At 34.4% G+C, this 13,983-nt stretch overlaps 2 protein-coding genes across 3 annotated transcripts; both read left to right on the forward strand.

Moving 5' to 3' along the window:
* The first annotated feature begins 297 nt into the window (after nucleotides 1-297).
* Nucleotides 298-13,892, forward strand: LOC145729846 (putative E3 ubiquitin-protein ligase makorin-1). 2 transcript variants are annotated; one of them, XM_081980892.1, is made up of 4 exons: nucleotides 298-559; nucleotides 616-711; nucleotides 3,622-3,841; nucleotides 6,057-6,936. In XM_081980892.1, the coding sequence occupies exons 3-4, from the start codon at nucleotides 3,650-3,652 to the stop codon at nucleotides 6,660-6,662; spliced, it is 798 nt and encodes a 265-aa protein (XP_081837018.1). In that variant the 5' UTR covers nucleotides 298-559; nucleotides 616-711; nucleotides 3,622-3,649; the 3' UTR covers nucleotides 6,663-6,936. The 2 variants fall into 2 exon arrangements, with proteins under 2 accessions (XP_081837018.1, XP_081836934.1); XM_081980808.1 differs by lacking the exon at nucleotides 6,057-6,936 and adding an exon at nucleotides 12,585-13,892 and having other exon boundaries at nucleotides 310-559.
* Nucleotides 4,851-11,743, forward strand: LOC145730695 (putative E3 ubiquitin-protein ligase makorin-1). The gene is made up of 2 exons (XM_081982076.1): nucleotides 4,851-5,099; nucleotides 10,903-11,743. Exon 2 carries the CDS (start codon nucleotides 10,924-10,926, stop codon nucleotides 11,374-11,376), a length of 453 nt encoding a protein of 150 aa, XP_081838202.1. The 5' UTR covers nucleotides 4,851-5,099; nucleotides 10,903-10,923; the 3' UTR covers nucleotides 11,377-11,743.
* Nucleotides 13,893-13,983: the final 91 nt, after the last annotated feature.

Raw genomic sequence — 13,983 nt, forward strand, 5'->3', positions numbered from 1 at the left:
ACGTTGATTTGGTGAAAATTGGTAGAACAGAAAATTGTATCTTTGTTACAGATATAGTTTTAAATAGTTCAGAAAGAAAAAATGAATAAAGTAACTTATCCTTTAGATTTTTGTTTTTTTTTATATATTTGAGGGCGTAATTAAAATACTGCGAACTCAATGTAAACTTTGTGAACATCAAAACTTGTTTTCAATAAAACAAAAACAAAAACATTCTCCATCTATTTCCATTATGGGTGAATTCATTGACTGGCGGTTGTCACTTGTCATCTAGTATTTTGACAATACTGATGGATGGATGACATACTTCACAGTTTTGAGATTTATCCCCCGTTTTTCTGTTTCTGTCCCCTCTGAAAATATTAAGCAGTTAGTTCTTGAATAGCAAATTTTATTTAATTAACGTCGATTTTTCCGTGGTGTTTCCTCAATTTGCACATTTACAGATGTGATTTTAGGACCGTTGCAAGTGGCTGCAGATATATTACACTCCAAACCACCATAAGTACCGTGCATGGTGTTTTGTGGTGCTAATATATTTAAGAACCAAAAGTTCCAGGTATGTTTTGCACCAAATAATGGAATGTTTTTTTAATCTCCTTTGGATTATCTTAGGTATTTTAGCGTAGTATTGCATTCGAAAGCTGTACATACGTTGACCAGACTTGAGTGCAGTTCTGTTAGTGATTATCCAAGTATTTAAAATTCCTGGTAAGCATTGGTGTTGTGAGTAGATTTACCTGAGTTGTTTTGCAAGTCAAAATATGGGTCAATATACAAACCGCCCTGTTACAAATTTGTCTATAAGTTATTTTGTTTTTAGTTACAAGCTCTTGTATTGTGTTAAACTGAGGAATTGAGTTTTGATAAAAGCAGGACAACTTCTAATTGTTTTAACTTGTTAGTTCAGTTCATGGCCAGTACAAACTGAGAAGCAAAATTTAATAAATATGCAGTTTACAGTCACCTTGAACTTCAGAAAGTAATTTCTGTATGTAGTAAAACTCTCAATTGAATACTTGAGTGAAAATTAAAAGAAAAAAAAAAGGAATATCAGTTCTCAACAAGTATAAAATTTGTTACCTTATTTTCCTCTGTTATCTTTAATTTTACTCATTCTGTAATTTCTGGAATATTGATTAAAGATAGGATAATTTGATTTTATTACAGTCTATGAGTGATAATGAAAGAAAAACGACTACAATATATCATTTTTTATTTTTATTACTCTCATTTTTTTCTAATGTGTACTCCCATTGTGTTCTAATTATTTTGGTAGTTCTCAATTTATAATCTGCATACTCCCATACAGTTTTCACTCTAAATTTTATTATTTTTGTTTTGCTTTTGCAACTTTATTTTATCCAATAATACTTTCTGCCGATTTAGCAGCATTTAATTTCAGCAATTTTTTTACTTTAGTATCTCAGTACAGTCTTTCTGTCTGTATCTAATAAACTAACTACAAGCTGTCTGAACATAGGAAGCACAGAGTGCTTGAGCAAAATTAATATGAGTTTCATAATAATTATCCTATTTTGTACTGTACCCTTTACGTAGTAACCGGCTGGCTGCCTCATACCAGAAAAATGACCACTGATCATAATTTCTTATTTAACTACTTAAACCTCAGTTTTTATATTTTTTGGTGAACCATGTATTAACAGCCTTTTTTAATGGACAGTAAGGAAATGCAAAATCATTCATTAATGAGTCCACCGCCCTCTATACTAGAAAGCCTAAAATGTCACTTTTAATGGCGGCGTTAGCGGTTTTTGTTTTATACACAAACATATGCAGATGCAGTAAGAAATATGTTTTTTTTTTTTAAATTATTTCGTGTAGTTGATTGCAAGTTGTGACTGAAAAATCAAAAAAACGTTCATTCCTGATCCAGATATGTATAGATAGAGCTTTTTTATACACAATCAAGTCCAGCCTAAACAAATTGGTTAGAACATTTGTCTTGGAAAGTACAACACACAGCAAACTAGTTTAAACACTGTTCAATACAAGAAAATCTGTAAATCCTTGAAACTAGGTAAGCAAAACTGGTAAATGGTCTTTATATTATTACCAAGAACAGTTTACTGTACTAGAAAGCACTTGTACTTACCATTGAGTGTAGTGTTGGAGTAAAATCATCCCACTTCAAAGTGTTCAACCACTGTTGAGTTAGATCTGGTTTTTTGTAAAGTAAAAAACTGACATGGTTGGGCTTTTTCCTGAATTGCTGTTACAATGTGGCTGGAAAAACTTATGAACGGCAGCAAACAAAAATAACTCACGCAAATAACCTCAAGTGTTGATTTAAAAAAAAAAATTCATCTAATCCTCAAAAACTCAATTTCTACAATACAAACAAACCCAAACTGTCACCACTATTTCCGCCATATTGGAATTTTTGACAAGCACCTTCTAGGCTTTCTAGTATAGTAGGCGCTGACGAGTCCCATAATGCATAATGATTTTTCAATTGTTTTACTTTAATACATGATCTTATCAGGCAACCAAATACGCTCATAATATAGTTCTATCCTTTCTTATTTGTATGGAACAGAGGAAATTAGACACACATTCTTTAGTTGACATCCACCATTACCTACAGAACTAACTGTCATTGTCAAGGATGCCTGTGATTTCGGGTTGTCGTGTCGCCTATACACCCTGATAATTAGTTTTTTTCAGACGTTAGGATTAGAAACTACAGTTGACTGAAAAATGTTGAAACCATTGTCCGTCTGTTGGGACTACATTGGAGGCTGAATTTGACTCATTCATGGTCAATCTATGCCAAATCAAGATATCAAAGATCGACCCGCTGTTGTTCTAGTATTCATAAATGACACTTTTGAGCTATTATTCGCCTGTTGGGACTATATTGGCAGTTGAATTTGGCTTCAAATTTCGATTATTAATTGCTTTCATTAATATACTTGTTGGTTAAATACCTATAATTGTGTTTTGACTAGCATTGTCTGTTGATGACTTTCTTGCACTCCAAAATTGATCAAAACAATGTTGCCAAACATCAAATCTACTTAATCCCTGTTTTTTGAGATTCAAGACTGTCATACCATTCCTTTCAGAAAATTAAATGATATACATGTCACTACAATTGAAATGAAAATGTAATTTAAATTGCCTAACTTAAAATTTGTTGGTATCATGTTGTGGAAGGCAAAACATGGCAATAAAATTGTGTTTTTTGCAGTCTTGACATGTGTTTTGGTAACAAAGTTGTCATTGATTAACACTTACCAGTAATTTAAAATTTGGAAAATACTTTAAGTAGACCAAAACATGTGTCATGTGTATTTAAAACCAAATAATATGATACTAATATTGATATGAGACATAGTAAGAGTTTCTTACCTGTAGGATAATAAAACACTTGTTTTACTTGTTTTACACTGTTTTACACACCCAAACATAGCTACAGTTAGGTCATATTATTTCAAGTTGTGCTTTGTTTTCAGTCCTGTTAGGATTCATTTTCTTGCATTTGTGTTAGGATAAGGGTAGTGGAAAGGTATAAAAGTTTGCATTCAGTTCAGTGTTGTCCATTTTGCACTAGTGCCTTTGCACTCCACAAGTTAGTTCTGCATTGTCTGTTACTAGGACAACTCAAAAATTGTTCACGCTGAACATGAATATAGTCGGAGAATATCGCCGCAATCCTCAAAGGGACGCACAAGGCAGGACGATTTGCTGGTTCTATCTAAGAGGTGAATGCAGATTCGGGACCCGGTGCAGATTCTCCCATGCGGAAGCCGTTTCTCCTACTGGGTCGCCAAAACAAAACCAAATCAGGAATAACGTCAAGCCTAGGAATCAAAGGGTAAGTAGTATGTGCGCCTTTTTTTTCAAATTCAAAAAGAAAATGGGGAACAGTTTAACACGCGTTTATGAAATGTTGTAGTTATGGTGATGGTTATTGTAGTGTTGGTGATGGCAATTTTTACTTAATTTAATATAAACGGGAATATTAAGCCGGGTTCACACAGGACGTGATGCATTAACATGAACTACGCTAGCGTTCTCCACACTTTGCATAAACATAAGCCAATTTAATGCTGATAATTTTTTTGTAAACATATTTGATCATTGATAACTATTACATTAATACGATTTGGATTACTCACTGGTTATGCTATCTGTTGAACCTGAACAATAACCTTTACAATAACGATGGATTTAGTTATTCGCATTAAATTGGCTATAGAGTCGTTAAAAACGCTTTATCTGCAAACTGCATTTCAGTCAGTCAGGTCATTATTGGTGAAATGAGTGCTTTTATGTTATATCCACTCTCTCATTCACCAACGTTGCGTACTACGTTGTTTGGTATTTACTTGCGTTAATCTTTTTGCGAAAATTGATCAGAATACTAACCTTAGCAGCAGTTAGCAACTTTTTCCTCCCTGATCAGTGCTTCATAAATTAAAATTTCTTTCAATCTGGTGTGAACATGTCATGTTTTGAGCAGTCGTTATTTGTTTAGAATCGTCCACGCCAGCGTGGCTCACGTGTAATGTGTCACGCTTTGTGTGAACCTGACTTTACGCTGTATTTCAGCCAATGTTTTATACAGGTGTGGTAAATCCAAAACCGACCATAGGGAAACCGTGTAACGGACAGAGAATCGTACATTATTGCATGCGCGGGACTAAGACAGAAAACGAAAAAAATATCAAGTAGGCCATATTTTCAGCGCGCTGTTGCCAAACGCCAAAGTATAACAAAATTAATTTTGTCGACGGTATTGGAGTGATACTTGGCGTTTGGCAACAGCGCGCTGAAAATATGGCCTACTTGATATTTTTTTCATTTACTGTCTTAGTCCCGCGCATGCAATAATGTACGTTTCTCCGTCCGTTACACGGTTTTCCTATGGTCGGTTTTGGATTTACCACACCTGTATGACTTTTTAACGTTAACTGATTTTCGAGCAGCGGTCAACTAAATAAGACGTGAATGTTGACTGAGATTGTCAATCTGAAAACGTGTTTTTAGTGTATTAATTCAAGATGTGCAAGTGCAAAACCACTTAACAACAAAACTCAACACAACAGTTTCCTGACCTTGTCTACAAACAGGTAGGTATAATTAACTGCAATTTAATATTTTTGTAGATCAATCTCACAAATTTCTTTCTATCAAACGGTTTATTAGAAATGCTAAAAATGCCTGTCTGATTCATTTTCAGATAAGCTTCTTAGAAAAATTGTTTACGTAGATATTATAAAGATAAACTCTTTTGAAATAGAGATGTTTGGTATGCAATTAGCATTAAATTGACAAAAAAAATTCCAAAATAATAAATCAGCAGCTCTTATTAAACTGTAACCAAAATGTTTTGGTTTTTTTAAGAACAATTTTATTGATGCAGTGTTTTCAATAAAAAAAACATTAAATGTAGCAAAATCTTGAAAACGGTAACAGATAGACATGAAATCCGTGTTAATAAAAAGTGATTCCGAATTTATAAGAATCTACAGGGTATTCCATTTAAAATTACAAGGTTGCTGCTACTTTTTAATACGAGCGGCAACATGACAACGATTTTAGATCGACAAGCGTTACACATTACCTAAACTCGCAAATTTTTAGAATGATCATAGGTCCAGATCTCCATCAACGTCTAAGGTACCAATCTGTCACTATTGAACACCCTTTATATTAAAATTAATAATAAATATCTGTAACTTTAGCCCCTGAAGATGTCACACTAGCACATGTCACCTACAAAGTTATGCTTTATCTTTGTCTACAGTATTGATTTGCAATTAAATCTCTCTTATGAGATTCCTATGTATACAATATAGAGGGCTGTTATTATTGTACCTACTTTTGGTATAACCGGAACTGTAACCATCTTGAAACTATTTTAAATAAACTTTTCCCATCAATTTTTATAAGCTTTTGAATTCTCTGGATTATGTTTTTTACAGTGGTTCTATAAGTGATCAATAAAGTTTTCGAAAATTGTTAGAAACTCGTGTGAATGTTTAACGATTATTTTCTATCATTCTAACATTGAATTATTCTCGTAGAGTCAAGCGTCATTGCGCGGATCTAACGATGGTGTCAAACCCGGTTCGGCGGAAAACTCCATGTCCTGCAGCATCTGTTTCGAAAAGGTGAAAACCAAACCTGGTCGTCGAAACCAAGTCTTTGGCATTTTGCCCAAATGCAGTCATTGTTTCTGTTTCGCATGTCTGAAGAAATGGCGCAGCAACAGGGACGTTGCTGAGAGCGCGTCTCAGTCGTGTCCCGAGTGCCGTACACGGGCCAATTACGTGTATCGCAGCAAAATTTGGTACGAAGATAGAGATAAAAAAGCCGCTTTCATCGCCAAACGGAACAAAAAAATGCGAAATACCGATTGTAGGAGCTTCAAAAATGGTCTCGGTAACTGTAAGCGTGCGAATCAGTGTATGTATCGGCACGTTACGGTCGACGGCTACAGCGTGGATTTGGGGTCTCCAATTGAATGCCCTTCCCTTAGTTTCTTTGATAACGATGAAAACTTTTATGAATCTATCCCGATACCTCTAGCAGCTGATTCTGATTCTGATTTTGATAGGATTTATGCAAATTATATGAACATACTGGCTATAATTAATTCTAATATTATATTAGTTTTAGGAGCCATGTGATTTTGCTTTAAAGTTTTGATTGTTAACTAGTTAAACAAAATTTTGGGTTTTAAAAATTGAGTTTTTTGTAATGTTTTTGCGCTTGGAACTGTGGAATTTTCAAGAAATGTGTTTATACTATTTGAGAAGTTGTATTTTCACTAGTTATATCACAAGTTGCATTGGTTTGTCTGTTATTAGGACAATTTTTTTTCTGTACTACATACAGAAATGTATAATGTAATAATTGTATTTGGGATAAATACTTGAAAATTACATTTTATTTTTAACACAAATTCATCAGATTTTATCTTAAGATCTTCACAACTCTTTGTTCTTCCTTTTTGTGTTTTGTCTTTTAATTAGCTCCTAAAATGGTTCGTCCTGAACTGCCATCTGCTTCACTTCTTGAGGCCTCATAGATCCGGAATGCTTGAATTCTGTAATATTTGTGCTCAAACCATCAAGGGGACTTTTGACGTATTTTGGCGTCAGTTTTTACTAAAGTATTTACAGTGTCTATGTCATTTTCACTCATGGCAAAATGTACAGTTTGGAGTGTGTCGTGACGAGCAGTTATACACATTATGATCAAGCGATGACTTAACATCTTTCCATTCTTAACACTCTTGAATGTGTTTATTAATTTTTGTTTTTCTCAGTTTTATTTTACAACTCTGATTAAAATCATATTATACTGTATTAATATTTGATCTCTATATAGATATTAAATGCTTATTTAGGGCGTTCAGATAGTTAACTTATCGTACTGGTTTTATGTCCCTTAATTCTACATTAACGTAACCAGGATTGGAAGCAAAATAACACAGCTGAAAGATTGTTTGAATTTGGATTCTCAAAATCTTCTTTCCTTTTTTCTTCCAATTTTAGTTGGAACACTTGGAATGAAAAACAGTTTAAAAACAAAAAAAACAATATTGATAAAGAGTTGTAGGAAAAACTTCGCACACTATAGGCTGTTATTTCCAGATTACTCAAATCCACGTCCTCGCATTTTCTTACCTATAAACTATACTCAAGTTTCCTCAAGCTTATGGGAGTGAAAGAAAACGCTCCCCAATTTTAAGGTTAACTGTTTAATTAATACAATTTTTAATTCTACCTGATTATGCCTAATTACTACAGTCTTGTCCTTAACAAAAATGTCTACGCGACAGGGCCTAAGGACTACTTAAAATACATCAAACTTTTAACCTACACCTTCCAAAGTATTGGGCAGTTCTGAAAATTTTCTCCTAAAAAGTCTCAACAACTTTGAAAGATTTATTTAAGCTGTTTACTTCTTTACTACCGTCATTTTGTAAGCCGAGCTTAAGTTAAGTGTGGGTCAGACTGTGACAGTAGAGGTGAAAAAAGTCACACTCTAAACCACACTTAACTTAAGCTATGCTTAAAGTACGACGGTGCAAATGGCGGTTAAAGTGTTATATTTGTTTGCACCAACATAATTTTAAGCCAAATTAGATAAGTTTTGTTTTGTCTTGAGTATGACATTTTGCACTTGAACTGCCATATTCAGATTGCAACTTAGCTTGCGTGGCTTAAGTGTATGAGTCAACGTCAAATCGTCACGGATCGGAAAAAAGGACAACAACCAAGAATATGTGGGGAAGTCGATACACCGATGACTTTATTTGAGCTTTAGTTTTTATAAAGTAATCATAACTTATTCCCGACAATCCAAAGAAGCACGGTTACAACCGTGTTTGTTGTCGAAAAACGGGAGAAAGTAGGCTACAAACTTTTTTGTCCAGCTTTACATTTTTCGTATAACCACGTCACTTTCATTCGACTCTAGAATAGTGATGCCAACCTTTCAGAACAAATTTCCCCAACCGTCAACCAGAAATTTTCCTACTTTTCCCTACGCTGTTGTAAAGTGGCCCAGTGGGGTATTAGATGCATTTTGGCGTCAGTGTTTACTAGAGTGTTTATAATGTCTGTCTCATTTTAACTCATTCTGATAAAACAAGATGGCCTATGATACTATCTTAAAACTCAGGTTAACATTTCACAATCATAAATAATTGATGTTTTTGTAATTTTTATTTTTTACTATATTTTGGCAAAACCATAATAGTTTAATTAAAAGACATCCAAATGGTATTTTGAAAAATTTGTTTAATTAAAAAATATAAAATAATAAATCTTTATACTACTAAGCAAAAATAAAAATTTAAATTTTTTTTTGAATATCATATATGGTATTAACAGAGACAATATTAATAAAAACAAACAACACAAACCTTAAATAAAATGAAAAAAAAAACGAATTAAATTAGGACCCATAATTGTGAATTTACTAAACTCAAGAAACTAACAAAAAATCCAAACAAATTAAGTCCTATTTGTATACTTGTACAGGTATGGAAATTATTTTATTATATGTATTTTTAAGGTTGGAACTTAAGGCTTAAGCGCTTAAGGTCATAAATGGTATGGTGTAAAGTGGTGGTAAGTGTCGCCGAGACCGTTTTTTAAAATTTTTTATTGGATTTTTAAACTTTTTTTAGTAATCACTTCAAATTTCCCTACATACGTGTAACTTTGTATTTTCTGCCCCTTTTTCCCTACGCACCTAATTTATAAGCAATATTCCCTACGAATAGGGAAATTCCCTGCAGGTTGGCATCACTGCTCTAGATACCGATTCTTAAATGTCTCTCTCTTCCCCGCATGCCGATATTATGGTCGGTTGCCGACCGTTGCGCCACCGTGTATCGGGCCAATCAAATTGGATAATTTTTTGGTGCCAAACAGTAGCGACTAGCGATCTCGAGAAGAGTGCGTTGCGTTCCACGACACACGTCACACGTTCGGGGAGACAGCTTATCATGTGACTATTTTGTTTGTAAATGGCAACAGTATCACGAGACCGATCGTCAAATGACGTCCCCAAATTTGCTGTAGGCGTCTTCCCGAACACGCCCTATAGTAATCAGAACCTTATTAACCTGCTTCTTTAGACGTGTGTCACTTTTTGAAATGACTAAAATAATTCGCACATCAGTTTAATCGCACGTTTTGCTGTCGTAAAATCTCGGTTAGTTAGTAAGTGAATAGTGAATCATGTCTTGCGGTATATGTTTAGAAGTGGTGAAGGATAAACCCAACTACGAGGATCAAACCTTCGGCATTCTAGGCGAATGTATGCATTGTTTCTGTTTTTCATGCATTCAGCAATGGCGTAAAAACAAGGAAGTTTCTGCGACCGCATCCAAATCCTGTCCAGAGTGTAGAACACCGGTGAGATATGTTTATCGCAGTCGAATTTGGTTCGATAAGATAGAGCAAAAGGTCATATTTATTGCCAACCAAAAAGAACGCATGCAGAATATCCACTGTAAGAATTATAAGTTTGGTAAAGGCCACTGTCCATTTGGAAGCAAGTGTATGTATCGGCACAGCTTGTTCGATGACATCTACGATGATTTTGAAGATGAATTTGATACAGAATCGGATACTGATAAGATTTCTGTGGACGAAAGTGAGGAATTACTTAATGCAATCCTTGGTGAAGAATATCTTGCGGAAGACGACACTTACGAGTATTGGGAACCAGGCGACGATTTTTAGACGTATCCCTATAAACATAATAGTTTTTTAGTATATTAATTAAAAATACCATAACCGTTAACAATGTTTTGAATTTACCCTATCAATAAAGTTTTCCCTTTTCTTAGAAGTTTTCGAGAATTTTAAAGTTTAGTCTAAGTCAGCCCTATCTGAACAGTTCGTGGAGATTCAAAAGTTTGAATACAACATTTAAGATTCAGTGGTCAAGCAGACGTTATGAATACTATTAATTAGTTACTTATCCATGTTTTTGTGTGATCAAACTTGGGTTAAATAAAAGTCAATTAAATTTATCCACCAAAACGCTATTTAGGCAGTCCTCCAGGATAGTTTTATTACTTTAAGAGATGACGATGAGCTTTTGAAAGAGGATGCATTAAGACCACTGGCCCCCAAGATCTCCAGCCTTTGAGATTTTTCCGAAATTTGATGCAAATCCCGAAGCGTTTCGCGGGGTTTCTAGGGCTCTGTTTGCCGATATAAAGAGGTGCGAAGTGAATTTGGGAACGCGGTGAAGTTAAAATAGTAGAATTGTGAGATTGTAGTTGAGTTTCGTTTAGTAGCTGTATTTGTTGTACAGAGCATATTAAAGTGTTAATAAATTTATTTCTTGTTGAGTTAGTGAACCCACGGGAAAATCGTAACAGTATGATTTGTTTTCTAGGTTGAAACGACCCCATCAACAATGGACACATCATCGTCAACAGAAGAATTGTCTTGCAGCATCTGTTTAGAAGTGGTGATGGAAAGAGCGAACATTTCCGATCGTACTTTTGGTATTCTGCCCAATTGTATGCACTGTTTCTGTTTCTCGTGCATTCTGGAATGGCGGAAAAATATACGTGTGGCGAAAGACGCGTCCCAATCTTGTCCAGAATGCAGGACGATGGGCAATTACATTTATGCTGGTCAAGATTGGTTTTACGATAAGGACGAGAAGAAATCGTTCATTGACAAAGAGAATGATCGAATGAAAAATACTGATTGTCGAACATTCAAGAACGGGAGGGGACGGTGTCGTTATCAAAGCTCGTGCGCGTACCGGCACATTGTTTCTGACGGTGTCAGAGTTAATTTGAGTTTACCCAATTCAGTTAGGAATGTCTCCAGCTCCACTAAGCAGCAGCAGAGACAGTGACTACAGTGAGGACTTATATGATGATACCCAAGGATGGATGTTTTCTTTACGTTCCTGATTACGATGAACCATAATTAGAGGTTATGCCACATAGGCTATGTCTATAGATATTCGTTTTTTTTGTAACCAGACATGAATCACTTCTTTTCTGTTTAGGTTTTCTAAACAGAAAAGAAGTGATTAAATTAATTGTTGATTTTTGTAATAAAAAAGCATTTTAATAATTTCTACTTAATAATATTTTAGAAATTGTAACAATTTAATAATTTTAACAGTTTTTAACAATCTAATACTTATATTAAGAATAATAACGAAGTATTAACAAGAAACTAAAGTGATTCTGAATTTGTGATAAAAATATATAAGAGAATATATAAGAATATACAGGATGTTTTATTTAAAATAACAAAGTTGCTGGTCTTTTTTATGAAACCATTTTAGATCGATAGTACCTCTATACCAATGTGCATTATAAAAATGCAATTTGTTTGAAAACGGTTGCAGATGCGGAAGAAATAAATGATACAAAAAAGTTTCTAAATCGAATAAGGATATTGAATTTTTAAGAAAAAAACATCATTGGCGCACTAGAAGAAAAGTTTTGGGTCCAAAAACTAAAAGAAAATGAAGACTTTAAAACTCTGTATTTCTTTAACGAAGCCTTTTTGGATTATAGTTTATATGGCAAACTATACTTACTTTTATAGGTATACCCAAAGAATTAGCGGTTAAGTATACTAACATTTTAAGCAAAGATGTAAAAAAATTTACTTATGCAACTGGAGCAAGAGAGTTTAGAAATCACGCTTTAGTCTTAATATACCTATAAATTTTGAGATAACAACATAGACAGTTCAGACTTTGTTTTTCTTTGAAGCAAAGAAGAATGTTTTTCTAACAAAAAATATATTGCTAGGGACGATTCTCGGCAATGGAGTAGGCTAGACTTAAACAAGCTTTACACAAATAATGTGTCGATTATACTGGCAGAGCGTTCTGAGTCGTTTTCTTATTATCCCTTAAAAATAATCGCAACTCTACATTATAAAAACAAAACTTGCAAACTCAAAATCATGATTTCTAATTGGTGCTTTTTGAACTTGTTTGGTAAATCAATGGGAACTGTTTCCTAATTTTTTAATTAATCCGTTTTTATGTTTTGACTTTTCTGCACAACTGCTTCTAACTAAAATATAATTATTTTTCAGAATTTTTTATCGCCGCCCAAACCCACATCTGCCACCACTTCGACAAACACAGCGTCAGGACCTAGCACCAGCTCGCTCGCAGAAGCCGGCTCAATTATAAGCACCATGTCCTGCGGCATCTGTTTCGATACGGTGATGGAAAAAACCGAGATCAGAGAACAGACTTTCGGTATTCTGCCCAATTGTATGCATTGTTTCTGTTTCGCGTGCATCCGAAAATGGCGTCAAAGCAAAGAGTTTGATTTCGACGTGTCCAAAGCTTGTCCAGAGTGCCGAAGACATTCCGAGTATGTTTATCCTAGTAAAGTTTGGTACGAAGTCAAAGAAGAGAAAGAATCATTTATCACCAAAGAGAAATCCCGCATGCAGAAAATTGATTGTCGGTATTTCAATAAAGGAAGCGGTTACTGTCCGTTTGGGAATACATGTTTGTACTTGCACGCCTTGGCCAATGGCACTAAAATGGATGTGGGGCCCCCTAAACCGCGCAGACCTAGATCCAACATTCATCCAGAGATGTTGCACGAAATTTTGTATTGGCTCAACGATGATGAGCTAGACATTGAGGATGAAGATGATGAATTCGATAATGATCTTGATGAGCTTGATTTAGATGATCCTACTATAGCGATGCAGTACTATGATAGAGACGATATACGTCGATATGTGGCGATCGAAAGATTGCTTAACGGCGATTCCGATAGCGACGACGACTATAACTATTCATTTTATGTATAATAAGCCTTGTTATCTGATATTTTTCTATCCAGTTTACGAATACCAGTATGTTTAGGGATGTATGAATGAGTAATTAACCTCTGTACTACGCGGCGCTTAATTTCTAAATTAAACTAATTTTCTTAATATTTATTTATAAATACATATTATACAGTGTCCCACCGGGAACTACCGTGGTCGATATTTCGAAAAGTACAAAATATGACTTTTTGAAAATTTCAAGGCTAAGTATTTGCCTTGGGACCTTCACATCTTAAGGCCCCAACGCAATCACCAAACCTTGAAATTTTCAATAAATTATCTTGGGCAGTTTTCCAAATATAAACCGCGGTAACTGAATCAACAAGTTTATTTAAAAAGGACAGAAAGAATCGTTTGTAAATTGGCGTTTTCCCGTTCAAATTTGTTTTGTTACTGTTAGGTGGCCATTAATATTAATAGTACCTAATTATTGATTTCATGCGGGCAATGAAAAAAATATATTGCCCATCAGTAAATTGTTTTTTTAAGTTATATACTATTACTTTTGTAAGACATTATCCATGTCAGCATAAAATTTGACTATGTTTACTTGGTTGGTTTTATTTTTAATCTCGAAAGCTTCCTCAATCTACTAAATTTCAACTAATTAATAAAATGGTGTCAACTAATGTAATATAGC

This window comes from Ips typographus, linkage group LG1 (genome assembly GCF_016097725.1).
Source record: "Ips typographus isolate SLU linkage group LG1, UJ_Ityp_2.0, whole genome shotgun sequence".
Classification (NCBI taxonomy): domain Eukaryota; kingdom Metazoa; phylum Arthropoda; class Insecta; order Coleoptera; family Curculionidae; genus Ips; species Ips typographus.

Excerpts from the sequence above, each read along its gene's own strand:
- LOC145729846 (XM_081980808.1), top strand. The coding sequence starts at position 3,650 with ATGAATATAGTCGGAGAATATCGCCGCAATCCTCAAAGGGACGCACAA. Across the intron at positions 3,842-12,584 it reads TCAAGCCTAGGAATCAAAGG|AATTTTTTATCGCCGCCCAA; the intron begins GTAAGTAGTATG and ends ATTATTTTTCAG.
- LOC145730695 (XM_081982076.1), top strand. The coding sequence starts at position 10,924 with ATGGACACATCATCGTCAACAGAAGAATTGTCTTGCAGCATCTGTTTA.